At 38.2% G+C, this 22,715-nt stretch overlaps 1 protein-coding gene across 2 annotated transcripts in view; it reads right to left on the reverse strand.

Annotated features, from left to right (window-relative positions):
- Positions 1-22,715, reverse strand: part of LOC126293407 (uncharacterized) — a 139,406-nt gene that overhangs the window by 98,016 nt on the left and 18,675 nt on the right. For both annotated transcript variants that reach the window (XM_049986621.1, XM_049986623.1), the window contains 2 exons: positions 15,412-15,683; positions 3,982-4,308 (listed from right to left, as the gene is read on the reverse strand). In XM_049986621.1, the coding sequence (XP_049842578.1) occupies positions 3,982-4,308; positions 15,412-15,683 (599 nt within the window). The remainder of the gene's footprint in view (positions 1-3,981; positions 4,309-15,411; positions 15,684-22,715) is intronic.

Consider the following 22,715-nt stretch of genomic DNA (forward strand, 5'->3'; position numbering starts at 1 on the left):
CCAAGTGAAACGATAAAAGTGCAGGTGACTCCTGTATATAAGAAAGGTAAAAGAACAGACCGACAAAATTACAGACCAACGTACTTAACACTGATCTGCTGCAGAGTTCTTGAACATATTTTCAGTTTGAATATTATACTTTTCCTTGAAACACAGAAGCTGACATCCACAAATCAGCATTATTTTAGAAAGCATCACTTGTGTAAAACAAAGCTCTCCCTTTTCTCACAGGATATACTGCAAACTAAGAACGAAAAACACAACAGGAAGAGTACATATTTCTAAATATCTGGAAAGCGTTTCACACACTGCACCACTGCAAACTGTTAATGAAGGTATGAGCATATGGAATAGATTCCAAGACATGTGAGCAGCTTGAAGAGTTCTTGAATAATACAACCAGTGGCATAGCGTGAGGGGAGACTTTGAGACTTAGTCTCCACTGTATTCCTGCTTAAAAAAGATGCAATAGTAATTCATAACAAAAATATAAATAACTTTCTACTGAGAGCACTAAATGTGCGAAGACATCAGCTTCGTAGCCCGTGCCGCCGCACCCTGAGTATTGGTGTCTGCCTGCCTGAGACTCGACTGCTCTTAGTCTCTGCCTCCCTTCCCTTACCTGGCTGTGTGCGCCTGCGCCCCCTCCACTTCCCCTCTTCCCGGAAGGCTGGTGTGCTGCACTTGCTAGCAGGCATCGAGATTAGTCTCTGCCACCTCTATGCTGGCTTTTAACACGGAAGTGAACAGTCGCGCGGTTTGTGTTCATTTTCGCGCATATTTTCTTTGTGTCGCCAACATGAGTGAGCCAGCAACTGAAAACCTTATAGAATTTTTATTGAAAATGCCTTTTTCTACATTAACGAACAAAAAAAGGATGAATTGAAGGACAAACGACCTATTCCTATACTCAGTGTAGTTTTAAGTGAAGCCAAACAAAAACACACTTTTCAGACAGCCTGGTATGAAAAGTATACTTGGCTGACTGCGAATGCATTTAATAACAGATTATATTGTTATATATGTCTTCTTTTAGGTGGTGAAAAGGAATGGTGCAGCGAGAACATTTGTACAATAAAGAACTTTGACAGGAAAACACAAAAGCATCAGATATCAAAATGTCACCTGCAGAACACAGAATCATTTCAGTTGTTGGGCAAAAATAGAATTGAGCATGCCCTTTCTGAAGCCGCTCGTCTGACAGCAATGAAATAAAATGAACAAGTTGCATCCAACAAGAGAGTATTGGCTCGTCTTATTCAGGCAATTGTATTTATTTGTAAACAAAAACTAGCCCTTTGCGGCCATCGTGAAGAAGAATCCTCCAGCAACTACGGTAACTATTTGGAAGTGTTGGATTTATTAGTTCAAGAAGAGCAGTTAATCCAAGACCATCTGTCATCATCTTCAACTCTTAAATGAACTTCTGCAAATATACAGAATGATGTAATAGAAATGATAACTTTGGCAGTTAATGACAAAATAAAATCTGAAATTCAGAATTGCAATTCCATTTTGATTCAGGCTGATGAAACATTAGACATGTCATGCAAGAGTCAAATGATTATAGTATTCAGATACTGTATTGCAGACAAAATTGAGGAAAGATTCATTGGATTTTACGATGTTTCTGGAGATAAAACTGCTGAAGGTTTGTCAAACATTATTCATGCAGTATTGAAAGAATGGAATGTGAACGGAAAAATGGTTAGTCAAACAGATGATGGCACTTCAGTAATGGAGGGCAGAGAAAGAGGACTACAACATTGGTGAAGCAGTTCTGGCTGCATGCGCTGTTTACTCATTGTTACGCACACCACCTGAATTTGGTACTGTTACATGCCTCCAAAATCATATGACAAGTACGCATGTTTTTAAGTGATAGTACTACATTTCATTCGTTTTTCAGCAAATCATCAAAACGAACTGTTGCTATGTGAGAAAGGATTTAAACTGCCATACGCGAGCAACAATCGCTGGAATTTTCGTTCCAGGGCAGTTTCAATGATATCTAGTCATTTCTCAGTGTTATATGGTGCTTTTAATTATATAATTGATGATACAGACTCTCAATGGGACCCAGAAACTTTGAGCTGTGCTGCAGGAATGAAACGACGAATGGATGATCCTACGTTTGTCTACTTGCTTTGCTTCTACCGAGGGTGCTTTGTTTATGTCGATTATCCCTTTAATGTTCTTCAGTCAACATCTGTCAGTATAATTGCTTGCCACTACAAATTTGAACTGTTTTGAGAAACTTATGACAATTAAGAACGGAAACATTCGTTGATGAATGCATTTGATGCAGCTTGTGTTTGATTGGCAACTTATCCTCCTGTGACAGTCAAAAGACTCCTCTCAGGGCATTAACTTACGAGATAATGGATTTGCAAAGTGTTCAGATGGAAATAAGATTTAAAGACTTTATCCCAAATTCAGTTTGTTGAACTTCTGAACGAAAAGTGTTTCCCAAACTATCAATAAAAATTCCCTAAGTTGAAACTGCTTCAGTTATTAGAACAGTATCCTTTTTACGAACAAGAACAACTTGAGCATGAACTGTGTAACATATACACTGATGAGAAAAAACACTTATCTCGAAGAATCCTCTTAAAGTACATTGTCAACAATGATTTAAACTCTGTTTATGAAGAAACAATGACGTTCCTACATTTGGTTTTGACCCTACCCGCAATTGATCTTGGTAGACCAAGTTATAGACTTATTCGTGTAAAGAAAAGACAGGTGCATTGCACTTGTGTACAAGAAAATATAAGTGCGTCTTCTCTTGCTGCTGGAGTTCTACAAATTTGTCATTCTTTCTTGAACAAGTTAGTTATTATTATTATTAACATTATTATTATAACTGTAGAGTCTTCCCAACCTTTACAACCACACTATGCCACTGAATACAACCCAGTATGTTGCTCTCGATGGGGAGTGTTCATCAGACAATGGTATTGCCAGGAGTGCCCCATGTAAGTGTGATAGATTCATTATTATTTTCTACATAAATACACGATCTGGTGAACGGGATGGGCAACAATCTGCAGTTCTTTGCTGATGATGATGTGATGAATGGGAAGATGCCAAAGTTGAGTGACTGTAGGAGGATATAAGATGACTCACACAAAATTTCTAGTTGGTATGATGAATGGCAGCAAGATTTAAATGTAGAAAAATGTAAGTTAATGCAGGTGAGAAGAAAGAACAAACCCATAATGTTCAGATATAGGATTAGTAGTGTCCTGCTTCACACAGTCACATCATTCAAATCTCTGGGCTTAATGTTCCAAAGTGATATGAAATGGAACAAGCACGTGAGGACTGTGGCAGGGAAGGTGAATGGTTGAGTTTAATTTACTGGGAGAATTTTGGGAGTGTGTGGTTCATCTGTACAGGAGACTGCATACTGGACACTAGTGTGGCCTATTCATGAGTACTGCTCGTGTATTTGGCATCCACACTACTTTGAATTAAAGGAAGACATTGAATCAATTGAGAGGCTGTCTTACAGATTTGTTAACAGTAAATTTGAACAAGGTGTAAGTACTACAGTGATGCTTCAGGAATTCAAAGGAGAATCTCTGGAGGCAAGGTGACATTATTTTCGAGGATTCTACTGAGAAAATTTAGAGAAACATTATTTGAAGCTGACTACAGAATGAGATACAACAAGTTAGGGCTGACACAGATGCATATAGACAGTCAGTTTTCCCTCACTCTAATTGCGACTGGAACAGGAAAGGAAATTACTAGCAGTGGTACAGAATACCCTCGAACACTGTGAAGTGGCTTGTGGAGCATGTATGTAGATGTAAACATTAGGAAACATACAGAAGCAGCATCTGGATGCGTGTATCTAAAGGCTGAAATGCATTAAAAAAAAGTCTAGAAGAGGCCTTTATCCAGTGGCAGATGTGAAACAATGAATGCTTACCGAGATGTTTGCCATGTTCAATAATGGAGGTGATTACTCACCTTGGAGTTCTTCCTCTTTCAGTGCCAACTGCCATGTTGGATGGCGCACGGCGGCAGAGGTCCCCGCTCCCACTGCCCAGAATTTCAGAGAAGCTCCTAGATCCAGTAATGGCAGTGCCCGTATTGCACAGAAGAGGCCGCAGTACCGAGCTCCGGCAGGGTCCTTTGCAGTGTAGAGATTCTGAAGACGACTCAGAGTGAGGTACACTTTTGGCTGAGGTCTCCAGTGTCCCACAGCCGTCGTCTGCAGGTGAGGAGGAATGCTGACGGACGACAGATGCCCAGTCCCCTGAACCACCAGCTGTGGGTGATGCTGAAGAAATTTCGCTGTGAATGTAGAGAGTGAACAACATAATAATTTTCTAAGCTGATCAGTATAACAGTTTAGTAAAAGATATTCTGATATCATTGACTGATGATATACTTTCGAGGTTCAGCTGAGCTGACAATTCCACTTTGCAATTAACATTTCATCGACTGACCCAGTCATCTCTGTCAGGTGCTGTGAGCTGCCAGTACTCTAACCTGGCTGTGAAGTGTTGTCGGTGTCGCACCACTGTTCATAGTCAAGTTCAACTGTTAGTGTTCAATATGCCCATTAACAATCATTTGTTTTTTCAGAGGCCGCACTGATGTGCTTTCAAAACATCTTCTCTCAGTGTTTTCGTTCTGTGTTTGATGACCAGTGAGATCATAATATATTAAGTACCAGACCCCAAGCCTCGTTTACATTGAAGCCTCTGTCCCAGTTTACTGTTCCATGTAAGACATGCCACACTCACACAGAATGCAGTAAAAGCCCAGTTTTTGGAAGCCTAGACCACCTTTATCATTATAAAGAAGACATTTTGTGAAATATGGCAGATACCGTATTTTCCGTAGAAGCCTACCAATTTTCCTGCAGATTGGGTCGGCAGATATCTCTACCTCTTTCTCAGGAGTAGTTTGTTTTCACTGAAACTCCAAAATGAATACCCAATTCTTCCGAACATATTCACAGGTGTTGTAACTCTTTGGTGAGGCTCTCGCTGTATGAGAGCACTCGAGCTACAGTCAAGTCTTTAGCACAGAATTTCTTTGGGCATAAAATGGAATTAACAACTCAGCAAAACACAAAAAGCACACCATTAAAACTTCAATTTCTTTATTTTGCTTCTTCAGTGAACAATTGTAACAACACATGTAACAGGATTCAGTGCTCCCATCTGATGACCTTAAAAAGTTCTCCAACTTCATTCCAGTGGTAGCATTACTTACATTAATTGTCTTACAATGAATTCAAGCAAGCCACATTACTACTGAATTTGACCACTAAAACATCACATAGAAAACTGCTCATGCATTTGAAAGAAGAAAATAATTTCCTGACCTTCAGCTTTGTTAGTTCCTTCCTCAGTGAGAAAAGGTGGACAAGTCACGAAAAGCTGGAAAAAATGGGTGGGACACACATACGTCTTAGAATTCCTAATCTCCCTATGTGTCCCCCATTATCTTTGTCTATCCTGTCCTCACTATTGGCAGATACCACTCAACAACAGAAAAGCTCTTCCTCTCAAAAACTTCTCTTTTCTCTCAGCAAAAAGACCTGACAGTTACAAAAGTGAGGTACCCGTTTTTCTCCTTTTAAAAGTGTCTGCTGGCAGTACTTAGAATTCCATTTCCTGAAGGAAAGTAATAGCCAGCCATTCTGTCTCCTTGCAATTTTATAGTTTTTCTTGTGAACGTTCCTTTTGATACAAGGTATTTACAGAGAATACTAATACAATCTGTTTTCTTGTTTTTGAGAAAATTTGCACATAAAGAAAATACTCAGTTTTAGTTTATAGTGTTTATACACAGCCCAACAAAAAAGGTGAAGCACCCAAAAGGGAAGAGAAAACAAAAATGAAACTTTACGGGGCAAAAATTTTATGTGATTACAGAACATAGTCACATTTACAAAGAACTTACCTGGTGTACAAGTATAAAATGTCGATTTCAGATAACAGATATCGCACCAATGCAGTTTGTACTATAACATTTGACACTATGCTATTTTGTTGTGGCATCAACAAGTATCAGGTGAGCACAAACAATAAACAGGAAAAGTCAATGCATAGTGTTGCATTGTTGTGTTCAGTATGTTGAAATCTACACTGAACAAAGAGCATTCACAAACAGCATTAATTTTTGGTTTTCATTTGAAGAAAACTGCTGCTAACTCATACCGATTACTTCGTGAAGCTTATGGTGAACATGCTCCATCGAAAGAAACATGTGAACAATGGTTTTGGCATTTCAAAAATGGTGACCTTGATGTTGCAGACAATAAAGGTGGAAAACCACCAAAAAATAATATGTGGAATGGGAAGCACTGTCAAATTGAGATGATTCGCAAACACAAAAACAACTCACCAAGCAATTGTCTGTTAGTCAACAATCTGTTTTCAATTGGCTATGAAGGATGGGAAAAATTCAGGTGATCGATAGATGGGTACCACATGAGCTGTACGACGCACAAATGGAAAAGTGCAAAAACACATGTGACATTTTGCTCACTTGGTACAAAAGAAAGTCGTTTTTACATCGTAATGCTACAGGGGATGAAAAGTGGATTTATTTTGAGAATCCGAAATGCAAAAAATCATTGCTCATTGGTAGACACAGGCACACCATCCACATCAACTGCAAAGACTGAATCGCTTTGGCAGAAAGACAATGCTCTGTATTTGATGGGACCAGAGGGGCTTGGTCTATTTTAAGCTGTTAAAACCTGAGGAAATGAAATGTTACCAAAAACAATTAACCGATTTGAATTGTTTGGAGCTTAAAAAAAGGCCACAATGCCAAAAGAGGCAACAAAAAGTTGTTTTTCTTCATGACAATGCTTCTTCACATACGGCAAAACCAGTTCACAACATGTTGGAAGCACCCGGTTTGGAAGTTCTACCCTACGCGGCTTACTTACCTGACTTTGCTCCTTCTGATTACCACTTGTTGGCATCGATGGGTCATGCAATTGCTGAGCAATGCATTTATTAGCACGAAAATGCGAAAAAAAGGTTCAATGAATAAAGAAAAAATTTTTACTAGCGTGGTTTTCTCAGATTGTGCAAAAGATGGGGAAACGTATAAAAATGACAGAGCACATTTTGAATAAATCACTATTTATCATTATTCTGAATTTAACAGGTTTTTTTAGACAAAAAAATGTTATGAAATCAGCGTACCCTCTCCTGAAACAAGCTCAGCTACGACTGATGTAACTGGTCACTGATATCCTGGATACTGGCCCTGAGACAGAACTGACATCAGGGATGGTACCATATGTGTCCTATCGGGAACAGATTCGAGGATCTTGCTGGCCACAAGGCTACCTAAACATCACACAGACAGTTTACAGAGAAATGCCTCACTTGTGTACAAGCTTTGTCCTGTTGAAAAATGGCAGCAGGATACTGTCACACGGGATGTAGCACATGAGAACAGAGGATGTCGCTGGCATACTGTTGTATTGTTAAGAGTACCCTCAATCACTACCAGATGTAGCTTAAGGTCACACCGATGCCTCCCCACACCATATCTTCAGGAGTAACATCGCTGTCCCTCTCCAAAACATAGTAAGAATGGGATCTCCCCAGGTCACTGCCATACCCACCGACATTGGTCATCTGGGGAAGCGCACAACCATGATTCGTCACTGACACAATGCAATGTTGTTCATCAGCAGTCCTCGCTTCACAAACATGGCACCACTTCGACTGCACTCATTTGTGCTCTAGCGTTTACAGCAGCCTGTACACAGAATGGTAATCCTCTAGCCTGGCTGCTACTGGTCACTGAGAAATGATGCGTGATGGGACAGAATATAGTATGGAGATCATAACTTATTCTCTGGTGGCAGATGCAGAATCAAAGGAGTTACAGTGTGTTCAGTGCACAATACAGCGAACCTCCCTCGGGACAGTTGTATGTGGTCGACCAGAATCTTCATGACGAATACACCTGCCCTCACATAGCCACGCAGTCCAGTATTGGCCCACTTACACATCCAAATGCTTCGAAAACTAAATACTGAATGATTTGAACAGCCAGTCAAATGGAGATCCACATAGAGGCCCATTTCAATCTCTTGTCACGTGCTGTCAATGCTGTCTCACTTGAGTATGTGGCATCTCCCTGTCCTTCACTAGACATCTGACACTGTTTACACCCCTTATATACAATAGGCCCCGGGAGTAAACAACATTCCATTATAACTACTGATAGCCTTGGGAGAGCAAGATGTACAAGACAGGCAAAATACCCTCAGATTTCAAGAAGAATATAATAATTCCAATCCCAAAGAAAGTAGGTGTTGACAGATGTTAAAATTACCGAACTATCAGTTTAATAAGTCACGGCTGCAAAATACTAACACAAATTCTTTACAGACGAATGGAAAAACTAGTAGAAGCCGACCTCGGGGAAGATCAAGTTGGATTCCATGGAAATGTTAGAACACTTGAGGCAGTACCGACCCATCGACTATGTTAGAAGACAGATTAAGGAAAAACAAACCTACGTTTCTAGCATTTGTAGACATAAGAGACAGTTTTTGACAATGTTGACTGGAATACTTTCTCTCAAATTTTGAGGGTTTCAGGGGTCAAATACAGGGAGCGAAAGGCTATTTACAATTTGTACGGAAACCAGATGGCAGTTATAAGAGTCGGGGGACATGAAAGGGAAGCAGTGGTCGAGAAGAGAGTGAGATAGGGTTGTAACCTATCTCTAATGTTATTCAGTCTGTATATTGAGCAAGCAGTAAAGGAAACAAAAGAAAAATTTGGAGTAGGAATCAAAATCCATGGAGAAGAAATAAAAACTTTAGAGGTTTGCCGACGACATTGTAATTCTATCAGAGACAGCAAAGGACCTGGAAGAGCTGTATGATGGAATGGACAGTATCCTGAAAGGAAGATATACGTGGATGAACATCAACAAAAGCAAAAAGAGGATAATGGATGTAGTCGAATTAAATCAGGTGATACTGAGGGAATCAGATTAGGAAAAGAGATTCTTGAAGTAGTAGATGAGTTTTGCTATTTGGGGAGCAATATAACTGATGATGGTCCGAAGTACAGAGGACAGGTATAAACTGTAAACTGGCAATGGCAAGGAAAGCATTTTTGAAGAGGAGAAATTTGTTAACATTGAATATAGATTTAAGTGTCATGAAGTCTTTTCTGAAAGTATTTGTGTGGAGTGTAGCCATGTATGGAAGTAAAATATGGATGATAAATAGTTAAGATGAGAAGAGAATAGAAGCTTTTGAAATGTGGTGATACAGAAGAATGCTGAAAATTAGATGGGTAGATCACGTAACTAATGAGGAGGTACTGAATAGAATTGAGGAGAAGAGGAATTTGTGGCACAACTTGACTAGAAGAAGGGATCGGTTGATAGAACACATTCTGAGGCATTAAGGGATCATCAATTTAGTATTGGAGGGAAGCACAGAGGGTAAAAATCGTAGAAGGAGACCAAGGCATGAACACACTAAACAGTTTCAGAAGGATGTGGGTTGCAGTAGTTACTCGGAGATGAAGAAACTTGCACAAGAGCATGGAGATAAGCATGGAGAGCTGCATCATTCTGGACTGAAGACCACAACAACAACAACATATTATATGTCTGGTACCAACGTTAGACATGAATAACACAACTGCATTCTGGTGGTCATTCTGCCAGTCACAGAGAATTGAAACTATCATTTTCATGCCAGCCGATAGTGTGTACATGTATGAAGTAGCATTGACATCCAACCATATCTTCTGGGTGCTTCAAATTTTTGTCGAGCAGTGTACATTTCTTCAGAAACACAACAAAGCTTGACATCGTTTACGCTATTAGGGAAAAATCAAAATGTACCTTCTCACACACGTTTCACAACAGAGTGGGAGGTAAATTCTTTTAGTACAATAAATTTGATAGCTCATATCTTCCACTGTTTTATTAACCAGATCTATTTCTTCTTAACTTAGCACTGATATTATGATAGTTATCACTCTGAGACATGACTCTCTGTGTCTCTTAATTTTTTGCCATCAACCCACTTGTATTCAATGTGAACCTCAAGATTTGCCAGCACAGTCTTCCATTAGAAAATATATACTGGCACAGGAAAATGAACTTGAGTTCTCTTTTCACCATAATCAGTTATGGCAATCTTATGACAATACAGGTGATTTCTTATCTACCTGCAGTATACAGTGCCTATTTTAATAATGAATAATGGCGTGAGAAAATGTATTCTTTGTAGAGAAAGGAACGTGTGAGCTTAACCATCTACTGTGCATGTGATGAGTTAGAATAGGCCCCTGCCAATAGCTGTCTGAGAAATTCATAATTTGTGACCACTCATTAAAATTGTCAAACATGCTAATAGATAAAAGTACCTTGTAGGTAAAACAGCAGTGATCCTGTAGTAAAAATACTTCTTGCAAAACGTTTTGTGATTGAGGCCTAATGTGCCTGCATATGGTGAAAAACTAAAGCAGCAAATATTTTTGCCATGCATAAATCTTCTATGCAAGATTCATACATACCCTCCACATTTGACTTCACTATAATGACACAATCACTACTATGACATAATCTATTTATGTACAAATTGTCACACCAGAAAATAACTATAGTTAGCCAAAACTCACACAGGTTTTTATAATTCAGGACATGGCGGTCAGAGTAAGGTGCATAGTGCCCCAAAGGATCTGCTATGCAGCCATTTTAAGTGAAAAGGGGTACTGACCGCTGCCTCACAGTATATCTGCTTCATCATGACTTTTTGTAACTGACATTTATTCTCACTACAAAGCAAATGAACACACCACACTCAGAAAAGACTAAGAAAATGTGACACTATACCCTGAAAAATTTGTCACTAGCATGGGAAAATGTGAAATACACTGGTATCAAAACCATTAACTCACTTTCAAATCACATTAAGGTCCTATGAGATGATAACAAATTATTAAACTAAACAAAACAAGTTGTTCATTTCAAAACATTTTCTTCTCTATATTAATTTTTTACACATTTCTCACATTTTCTGTGTTGTTAGTTTACAGTTTAAATTTATCTTGCTATTTTATTTATACCTGATACATCAAACATATTGTTTATACTCTACACCTACAATTAAATTCTATTTTTAGTTGATAAAAATCAAATGCACTGTTTATGTTGTGTCTAAATTAATTCATGTTTCTCTCTGTACATTGCTGTGTAAATGATATGTAAGTAACAGTAATTTACATACTTAGTAATTTGATGTTCCTATATCAACATGTGCTAGAGACATACATTAGATTCTCGACTATCTGGCCTAAGGTGGTAGAAGGTCAAGCCATATAACAAAAATGTTGAATAGGCTGGAGTTCTATAAATTCTTTCTTCTGAGCCCAGCTGTATCATTCAAAACACCCTTTTAATATCAAAACGTGGCTTTTATTAACATTTTCTGACTTCTGACATAATACAAGCTAGTTATAACTGTTTGTTATGTACGTAATGCACCCTTCAAAAATTATTACAACAACACAAAACAATCTGCATTGTGAAATAAGAATGTATCATACACACAAGTGAAAAGCCAGGCCTATCAAAAAAGATGAAACTTAAGGGTTTGATGATTTTAAAAAAATCTTTCATAGACGACTGTTTCCCTCCTTTAGCCCTCTTCCGTGCTGCAATATCCCTCCACACACTTGAGCGCTTCCTCAATCATCTTGAACCCATCTGAATGTGGGATGAGGTTTCTCTTGTTTTTTGTTTGCCTTCTCCTCTTGTGTTTCTTCCCCCTGCATTGCCACTTTCACAACACTGTTGACAATTAGTTCATAAACTTCATCATTTGCCATCCAGTCTGTGTTCGGTGATGTCCTCTGCACCAACATCCTCACAGCCCGGTACATTTCTGAGCAATCAGACAATATGGTTTCAATCTTATAGTTTGGTTACAAACTCAGATTCAAAGTTAAAATGTCCACCTTAATTGTCAAAAAGAATTTTCCAAGAGCTCACAAGTGATATGTTCATAGTTTCTTCCACACTTTGGCAAATCACCTCATGACTTCTAGCAAGCCAATCCTCTTCAGAATAGTTACAAAGTCTTTATTATTATTAATCGCTGATATCTATGAACTAAGAAAATGATGGCAATACTACCACTTTAGCATTTCAAGGATGCCTTGGTCCATCAACCAACAAAGAGCAATCACATTTAGTTGTGAAAATAATGCTTTGATATCTCGACCTGTGAATTTGTCATCGGCAGGATGAGAAAGCACATCATGGAAAAGCAGAGCTTTCCTTGGTAAATTGTTGTCTTTCAAATATTTGTCTACAGCTGGTACTAATTCATTTTGGAACCCACTTTTAAAGATTTCTGAATTCAGCCACACTTTCCGGGGCAGTGTTTCCACTTTTTTTCAGGTTTTTGAAAGCTCTAGGTTACCGTGATTTCCCTATTAACGAATTCCTAAACTTGTAGTTGCTAGTTGCATTACTACAAGCCAAAATGGTAACTTGTTCCTTAATTTTCTTGAATCATATGCTGCAGCTACTCTCATTGCAATTGTTTAACTGTTTGTGAGAAAATACCCTCCTCGCCAGTTAACTTCAAAAGGTAGTCTTTAGACAACGGCACAGGTGTTTGTCAGTGGATAAAGCATCTCTACCAATGGTAATCTAGCAAATACTGAATCTTTTTTTTTTTCACTGATCCATCAATCCACCACTGCCACTAAAATCACAATGCCTTTTTCTGCAATATTGGCCCAGTAGCACACAAACCCTTTCCTCTTAAACGTTCATCTTCAAAAATAAAGCTTCTTCAGCATCTTTATGTTTACCTTAAACACTGTCTTTCTTACTTTTATTCACTTCCACTAGTTTGGGAAAGACACCACTTTTCAGTTTCTGCTTGATTTTTCTTCCAGTATCCAATTGTACTTTTTCTTATCCATAGCTCCAAAACAATAGTTTTGGCTGCTACTCCAGAAGCCAGTCACATACATTACAACATGTACTTTCTGATCCCCAGTTATTACATTTTTTTTTTTTAGTCACCCATATTGGAATCTTTAATTAAAACACAAAGGGCAACACAAAACAACAATTTCACAATGCACATATACTGGACAGTTGATATGCAACTGAAACAACACAGAACACAGGGCTGCCAACAGAGCTGCTTTCTACATGTCATTGTTGTTTGTAAACACTGGAAGAGGGTTTCTAAGTATCATTCTTGAAGAGTGGTTGCGGTAATTTATTCAATGTTCGCAATACAGTGTGTATCTTATAACTGTGACATCAGATGTGCTAGAAGTGTAAAAAACATTTTGGAAGATGACACAGCATTGTAGTCTGCACTTACTTATTAAACTCTGAAAAAGTGCAGTATACAGCCTCATTTTACTACAGAGAAGTATTATTATGATATACATTAAGTAGGCCAGATATTACGAAGGAAGAATAGTGACCTGCCAGATAGTCGAGAAACTACCATTTTAAATACATATCTAAATGAATAAATGTTAATCTTTAGTTGCTAGTAATACTACACTGGTAACTCTAGAACTGAACTTCACAGATGTGCAGGAAAAATAAGACCAATTGAAGTTAAGGACACAGTGCAAGAAGACTCAATACTTTTTTACATTATTATAATTATCTTGTTATTTAAATACTTATTCAAAAAGCTATATACCAACTGTGAGGGAACTAATGACTATGTATTAATAAAATATCAGTGGAGCTATTATCGACATCCGGCCACAGGGTGGTGCAAGAACTACACAAGATAGTGAATCACATTTATACAATGGTGGAAGTTCTATCAGATTTTGAGATGAATATAATCATTGCTTTTCAGAGATAGAGCATAATTGGTATGATATGGTATGTATCAACCACACTCATGAAACTGCTTTATTGACGATTGGAAGGGAAAACTGAAAGCAGGTTAGGAAACAGGTTCGGTGGCACTCAAGAAGCAATTTTTGCAGTAGCCAGAACTCATGGAGTAATGCAAGAATCTAAAAACAAAGAAAGGTGTAAGGTAGGGTTGCTCATTGACACCACTGATATTTAGTGTGTACAACAGTGAGTGAAGTAAAGGACTACTGTAGAAGGAGAATGGTTTGTCACAGACAGGAAATTAGCACAATGCCATTCCCTGGCTGCATAACAGTAATCGCCGAAAGTGATAAGGACTTGAGAAGAGTGCACTATGAAATACGAGTGATAATGCCTATAATATGCATGTAGCCACAAAGAAAGCTGGGGTAGTGCTGTCTGCTGGATGGCTACATGTTACACTTGGACAAGAGACTCCTTGAAGGCATAGGCAATCACCCAATCCTTCGGTCCTACATCTCTTTTTTTCTACCATCTGTACTCTTTTTGAATTGTTGGGCAGCCTGTTTCCCACTACCCCCTCTTTGCATCCTTCCCTATTCCCAGCTCAGACAACTGCTTTCAATAAATGAGTACCCATAATCAGTCTTGCCACTGCCAAGGAAGTGTGCACTTGCGTGTCTGTGTGGACGTGTGTGTGTGAATCTATTTACTTCTGCTAGAAAAAGGAGGTGGTGCTTGAAAACTAGTATGAATGCTGTTTTCTGTTACGTACTTCTGTGCTCTACACTAGTGCCTGGGAAGCAGAATAGGTAAAGAAGGAAGATCTAATGACATGGACTGCAGAAGGCAAAGGGTCCTTTTATAAAAAGAAACGTCTAGTAGCATGTAAAAACATATACCGCAAGACTATAAAAAATTATAAAAAGCTACAGGACTAAGCCCAGCTATGTAATGGTAAAAAATGAATAATGGTGAAGACAGAAATAAAATGATTGGGAGCATTGCAAGTGTAGTCTCAAATTAGACTGTCAAATATTAGATGGAATCATCATGTTAGCATAAAGACATCTAGCAGTGAACCAATGAGGAGGAAATGGCTGATACCAAAGAAGAAGAAATGTCCCATAAAGAACACAGTGAACTTAAGAGACAGATAGCTGGGCACATATGGAGACCACGAGTTACAGCCAAAAATTGTAGTTGAAGGAACATGGAAGGACTGAACTACAAATTTAGGACAACATACGAGTGTAGAAGGCAGATCATTAAAGGGATCTCACAGCAAGAGGATAGCTGATAAGTGAGAGGAGTAGAGAGCTACATCAAACTTACCCTAGACTTGATAGTCAAAAGAACAATTTGAGTATTTATATGTGTGCAATCTGATAAACAAAACTTATTTTCTACAAAAACGAATTCCCTTCAGTTCACTTTGAAGCATCTTTGATAGCTTGAAGTATACATTTTTCCACATAACATTTCTCATAATTTAAAAATGTTCTTACAGGCAGTGGGAGGAGACTAGATAATTTGCAACTGTACCTGAGGGAGCCTCCGCTTGCTCCCTGACAACCTGCTCCCTCCTCTGTCACCGCCGTCTTTGCTTGTGCGAGCCCCATTTTCTCTGTCGTTTCTGGCACTGCAGTCACATTCCCTGCATCACTGTTCGACGTAGAAGCTAGAGCTGGCCACGATCCCGGATTATCCAGGATATTGAAATCGGCTGCCTTCGCACAGACGGACTCGTTCTTTCTCCTGTTTTTCCAAGCTCCACCAGCTTTAGGCAATAAATATGGTGCTGGACTAGACAGCCCCTTTAACAAGAAAGACTTTTTTTGCTGTACATTATTTGAACACATTATAGGAAACAACTGGTAGTTAATTGATAAAAGAAATCAATAACTATAATTTTTACAATAAAAATTTATTGAGATACATAAGCAAAAAGAGATGTTCAGTCAAAATGCTGCAATAATAGAAAATGAAATGAGCATTCATTTACTTCTGAAGTTGGAGCTACAAAACATGTAATGGAATTCGTCAGTGAAGACAAATCATTACAGAAGCATCTAAATAGTACACTGACTACCTGATATTATTAATGTGAAATTCGAAAGACCTAAGTACAAATGGTGGAAGTAGTAGAGATAACCATATAGTCAAGGGGATGAGTATTCAACAGGCACATTAAAAGAATTTGAAAATGTTGCTGAGATTTCAGGCAGTACACTTTTAAGCTTTTCACACACATTTCCCATCCCCAGTAACAGTCACAACTTAATGGAAATGTCTCAGAATTTATTAACATCCCAACACACATCTTCGGTTTGGCATGCTAAATCAATTTACGCAGAAAGATATGACAGTGGTCTATCTCACACAACAGTTCCAGAGAAAAACTTGTATTTTTCAGTTTTATTGTAAGGTATAAAACTTATATAATAGGAGAGAATCTTGTACCTTAAACCTCTAGACAGCCCTGTAATAGAAGATTAATATATCTCCTTATTCAGTTTTAACAATGATAACATTCACTTTTTGTGTGCATTAGTCTTTTCTGAAATTACAAGTCTTCCTCCAGCAAAGTAAGGTTTTTCAATACATGAAAAAATATTCCAAGGTACAACATAGTCTTTACTTATGAATAAACATTCTATTGAAATTTAAAAGTAGTGCAATCAGTGTTGTCAATACTGTATTTAATAATCTATTGTTATATTGTTACTCTAGTACACACCAACAGTCAGTAAGTAACATCAGATTAGGTGGAAGTACTGTCAAAAACTAGTTACAAATCAAAAACATTTTGAAATAGAAGCTATCAGAAACTAACACAAATTTTCATTTAGAAGACAGGTAAAATTGTTAAGGGATTTAAGAAAATCAGTTAATTTGCAAATATCACATGTTCCATGGTAAAACACCTTCCATTTTGAAGTACAAGATGGTGAACAACCACCAAAGTATGGCTTACCCATCCACACATTATGCAAGTAGCTTAAAAATAAATAGAACCTACATGCCATAGAATTCTATAACTGAAGAATTAACAGTATCTTCCAAATAGCTTCAATTATTATACATCATGTAAATGTGTAGAACTTGTAATGTATTTACAAATTCTGCACAACAACAACAAGTTAAAAAGAAGTGAATTTAAATCTGAAAATAAAAAAGTTTTCCTTCAGCTGTCAGACAGATGGGCAAAAGGCCAGTAAGTTTTTCAGTGTATCACAAAATCCAGTTGAATGCACAGCTGTAAAAAGGAAAAGAAAGGCAATGATGATACTACATAAAATATTAGTTGCCCTCTTGCAGTCCAGGAGTATAATAAAGAGCATGGGAGAGATGGATTGATTTAACCAGTTTTTAATGTACCTAGTATTTGTAGCTTCATTTAATGAAAAGCTAGCACAAGACAGAGAAACCAAAATCAACTTTTAGTTTGTCTCAACTTTGCTAGAAAATTGATAGGATTTCTCTGATGGAACCATCAGTCTATTGTCGGATATACCTACAGAAAGTGCCAAAACTGCATCACAAAATCACTTGTAAGACAAACACATGACTGACTACAGTAAAGAAGGGTGTATACCAAAAGTTTGGCAATGTTGTCAGTCTTGTTCATGTGTCTGTCAGCCACTCAACTCCTCAATTACACATTATCACCAACGATGATGGTTCTTAGTAAGCGACATTAAGTGTGATCAATTATATTTAAATCACTGTCAACAAGTTATTATAAGACATAATTGGTGACACTTTATAAAAAGATGTTCCTTCTGTAGCAACATTATTCAGCTCCTGTTATCACCCTATAGTATACATTTATTTACTAATTTTCTCAGATGTTGTAAGACCATCTGAACCAAAACTAAATGGCCATGAAAAAAGGATATACACACATTAGTAACAATACACACATTAGTAACAGAACACAGCAAAAGGCTATATTTTACTGTGATGATGTTTTGTACAAATAGAAGGAAGTAAGCTACATGGAGTCCTTCCTATTCAAGATTTCAAAATGTGAGGCACATCAATCATGTTTTTCAACTTTGCTGAAAACATATTGCAAACAGAATCTGTAGTATAGTGCACAGTTTCTTGCGAATAGCTGACAAAGTGTTAACCAGTTTCAGATCATTTGTTTTTTCTGTCTAGAGTTCACTCACAAAATATTTTGTATGAGTGCACTTCATAGCCATAAATGCTATATGAGGAATGGAACACATTCACAGGTGCTTGAACACCGGACTATAGGAACTGATACTGCAAACCCTTCAAACTGTCGTTCTCTGAGCTAAAAAGGCAACCACACAATTATTGGATTTTTGTAGTTTTTGGTTTATATATTCATTTATGGTATGTGAAGAAAAGAACTCAAATATCAATCTTCCCTAGCAGTTCAATGAACTCTCAAAAATTATTAAGAAACCTAAGTTTGAAGTTATCTAATGTGCTTAATACAAGGAGCCATGTGACCCTGTGGTAGAATGCTTGCCTGCCATGGGGGTGACCTGGGTTCACTTTCTACCTGTGTTAAATTTTTAAACAAAGGTGCACGTCTTTTAGCATTTCCACAAAGCATAAAATGTGAAAAAAATGAAAAAAGTAATATGAAACTGAAACGATCTTCTCAGTAATCTTATATAATAGATCAATAGTTAAGAACTTATATTTTCAATGAAATCTGTGTTTTTGTGTGAAATATATAATTATAAATATTATGAATTGTTTTCACAAAAATGACAATTAGATATTGATAATTAGCATATATTTGATGAATATTGCATTTAAATGAATTTGGTATTCAAATTGAAAGGAAAAAAGCAAGACTTGAACTAACGATCCTGCAACTACCAAACTCTAGCTCTATTAATTTTTTTCCATGTTTATGGATTTTATGTTTCACACAAATGCTCTTAGAAGATGGACCTTTTATTGAAAAATCTGCATTGGCCAGGAACTGATCCCATGCCTCTGATGTGGCAGGCAATTAAGAAATTGTGTCATAATTTCCTGGCAACTGGAAGAGTTCTGAAACATTTTGATGGTGCACGCCATTGGTGTTTTGGAAGAGACTGCGAGGACTTCAGACAAGCATTTGAGTCAAGTCGGCAGGTATCTAGACAATGTAATGTACCCTGAGCAACACTGCATCATGTAGTACAGCAGTGTCTTTATTTGTATGTTTAAAAAGTACAAATTCTGCAACATTTGATGCCGAATGACAAACCATGCCAATGACAATGTGCTACGAATATGCTGCAGTGCATGGACATGAATGCCAACTTCCTTTAAAGATGTTTTTTTCTCAGATGAGGCAATCTTGCATGTACCACAAACCTTTGATCGGCATAACATTCGGATTTGGGGCTCACAACATCGACAAGCTATTACTGAACATGTTCGTGATAACTCTAAACTGAACATATGGTGTGTGCAAATGCACAGCGGGGTGGCTGGATCATTCTTCTTTGCAGAAAACAGTGAATGGATCAGTTTGTGTATCCTCAGACACAAGACTTGCAGCCCAATATCACCTTGTTCACAAGATCCTGGATACGTAATTACCCGATCACTGTATCAGACACAAAGGACCGAGTACCTGATGGCCACATTCCCCCAGTATCATCCTGCTGGATTTCTTCTTGTGGGGACTTGTGAAGGACTGCAAGTATGCAACCAAAGTGGACAATATTCGTACGTTAACACATCGCATGTTACGATGAACATGGCAAGAAACTGAATACAGACTCAATATTCTTCAAGTTATAAATGGTTCACAGATAGAGCTGTACCGATGACTATTAAATAAATTTTTTGAGACACTCTAACATATGGCGCAATTTCATTATCGATGATTATTAAATAAATTATTTGAGATGCTCTAACATACAATGCAATTTCATTATCATTTCTACTGCAGTCCTTTTTTTTCCTGGGCCTTTCAAATGTGGAATGTTTCAAAGGGTATTTCAAAAATAATCACTATGACTGTAAATACATTTATCCAACAGTGACAGAAGACAGTCAATGGATTCATAGGAAAATGTTTGCAGTTGCCTACAGAACCCAGGCATGCACCTCTCTGTCTGAAGCAAACTGACAACCAAGGATGTCTTTCTCAGGGCACCAAACATGCTGAAATCCCATACAAAGAAACAATAAAGCCCCACAGGAGTGCAGAACAACAGGTAAATTAATCAAAGAGGGAGGTGAGAGCTCGCACTTGGAAGTACACAACCTGACGCAGTTATATGGAAGAATGGACCATTGCCAAAGAAATGTAAATTGGCTGTAATATGCCCGATACACAAGGGAATGTGGTAACTACAGAGGCATCAGCTTACTGAATGTAACCTAAAAGGTACTGGTTGTAATTACCCACAGAAAATCATAACCATTCATAGAAAAGAACATACAATACCAAAGGTGGGTTCTAACCAAACTGACCAACAACAGATAACATTTCACTCTAAGACAGTTATTTGAAAAACACTAGGAATATGATAAAGATATCTACAGTCTGTTAGTCAATTTTCAGTGTGCATATGACAGCATCCACTGGGATAGCCTACTCAGTGCACTGCTTGACTTCAGAATCTCTGAGAACCTAATGAGAATGGTGTAAACTTGTATGGCAGGGTCAAGGGCAGCAGCATGTTTCTGATGGTGCACATCAGAAATATTTGCGATTGAGACAGATTTCAGACAAGGGGATGCTCTCTCATGTGTTCTGTTCAGTGTCATCTTACAGAGATTAATGAGAGAATATAGTACTATTAAGTAAATCAAGCTATGTGATGAAAAAATGCATCAGAAAATGGACAGCCACACACAAATGGTTGTGCTAAAGGTGAACCAAGACAAAATAGAGTTACATTATTACAAAGAAGTTAAGACCACAAAGAATTAAAGAATTTCTAAAGACAGATGGCATGAGATTCAATAGAGTTCACCAGTTCAAATACTTTGGATTTTGGTTTACCACAGACAACAGCATAGGAGTGGATATCAACGAAAGAGTACCACTGGGAATGAAATGCATATACTCCCTCGGGGAGGTGCTCAGCTCAAAATCAATATCAGCGAACTCTTAGATGAGAATCTATAAGTGACATGCTCAGCAATCATGAACGGTTCAGAAATCTGGAGCACTATTAAATGAGGAGAGGAAAACCTATCAATATTTGAAAGAAGAGAATTGAAAAAGATATGGGGACCGATCTTAGATAAATGAGAATAGAGGAGGAGGAGGAAGAACAAGGAAATCCACCTCTCGATCCAAAAATCCTACAGAAGCTAAGGAGCAGAACAATGGGCAGGTGACGTAGCCTATGTGCATGAAGAAAGATAGGTGAAGGAGGCACTTGAGGGGAAACCAAACACCAGATGCCCCATACGATGGCCTGGAAGCATTGGATGGACGACCTGGCGAAGGACCACCCAGTCCTGAGATTTAAACACAACTGAAGGAACTGAGCACAAAACTGAAAGGAATGAAAGCATTTTGTGGAAGCAGCAGTCTGCAGGGCCTGTGATTGCTGGATATGTATGTAATGCCTGAGGAGAGATCAGGACTTTATGGAGCATTTGTAAGGGCTTCCCAGTAAAAATTTTCTGTGTGCTCTAAACAACCCCGGCAACATTTGGGCACGCCCACACTACCACCGGTCCCACAGAGGCCTATGGTAACTGCCTCACTGTATAAAACTGCGCCCACTGGTCTGCATCCATGGCACACTGCTCGTTTTGGGCAGTCGTTCACCTGAATGACGGTGTACCCATACACGACCATCAAGCTGGTGCAGCAAGAAAAGTGATTCATCTGAACACATGACACGTTTCCACTGATCCACAGTTCAGTTTCAGTGATTCAGTGCTCACTCAATTGTAACTAACGATGGAGATGGGTCAGCAAGGGAACTCGTAGGGGTCGTCTGCTGCAGAGCCCTGCATTCAATAACGTTTGCTCGACAGTGTGCTCCGAAACACTTGTGCCTGCATCAGCATTGTACTTTGCCATCAGATCAGCCACATATCACCACTTATCCTTCCTCTGACCTCCACATCATGTGATGAAGCTTGGATGTCCAACACCTTGCCTCCTACTTCTAGTTTCACCACCCTTCAACAACTTTCCACTCGTGTTCACAACAACAGCATGCAAAGAGCGGACCAGCTTTGTCATTTCAAAGACGCTTGCTCCCAGGCAGAGTGCCATAATAATGTGCCCTTTGTAAAAAGTCACTTGTGTCAGAGGATTTCCCCATTTTCAGCCAGTATTGTCACTAGTATGTTTCCCCATTTCTCTCTGCTCCACTTACATGCTTTCTTTATCATGTCACGGGCCACAACAGCACTGTGCACCATTCAGTCTTGCCGTAGGCAGTGGGCATAATTTTTGGCTCATCAGTGTATACCAGTAAGACCCAGACTATTTAAAAACCGATCTCCCATGTATAAAATATCTACAAACATTTGATTACTTTACTAATGAAATAACGTGTTAAACATTTGAAGACAAGCATGTAAGTGAGAAAATGTCTAGGAAAAGTTTGAAATTATGCTTGCTTTTTGTTGGAAGTCACCAAGTGCTCTCATTATGAAACATGGACAAATATTCTTTGAGTACTTTGAACCTAATTTTAAACAAAAGCAAGTTTTTCATGAATTTAAATGTCTATTATGTCATAGTTCCAGACCTATGTGTCACACAATATTATAATTTTGCAGGTGTGTTCAATGGTGTATGTGGATACTGTCACCAAATATTTTATGGCTATCATTAATAATAAAGAAGAAATAAATTAAAACATGATATCTGATGCAGCAGTTTT

The sequence above is a fragment of the Schistocerca gregaria genome, chromosome 10 (assembly GCF_023897955.1).
Source record: "Schistocerca gregaria isolate iqSchGreg1 chromosome 10, iqSchGreg1.2, whole genome shotgun sequence".
Taxonomy (NCBI): domain Eukaryota; kingdom Metazoa; phylum Arthropoda; class Insecta; order Orthoptera; family Acrididae; genus Schistocerca; species Schistocerca gregaria.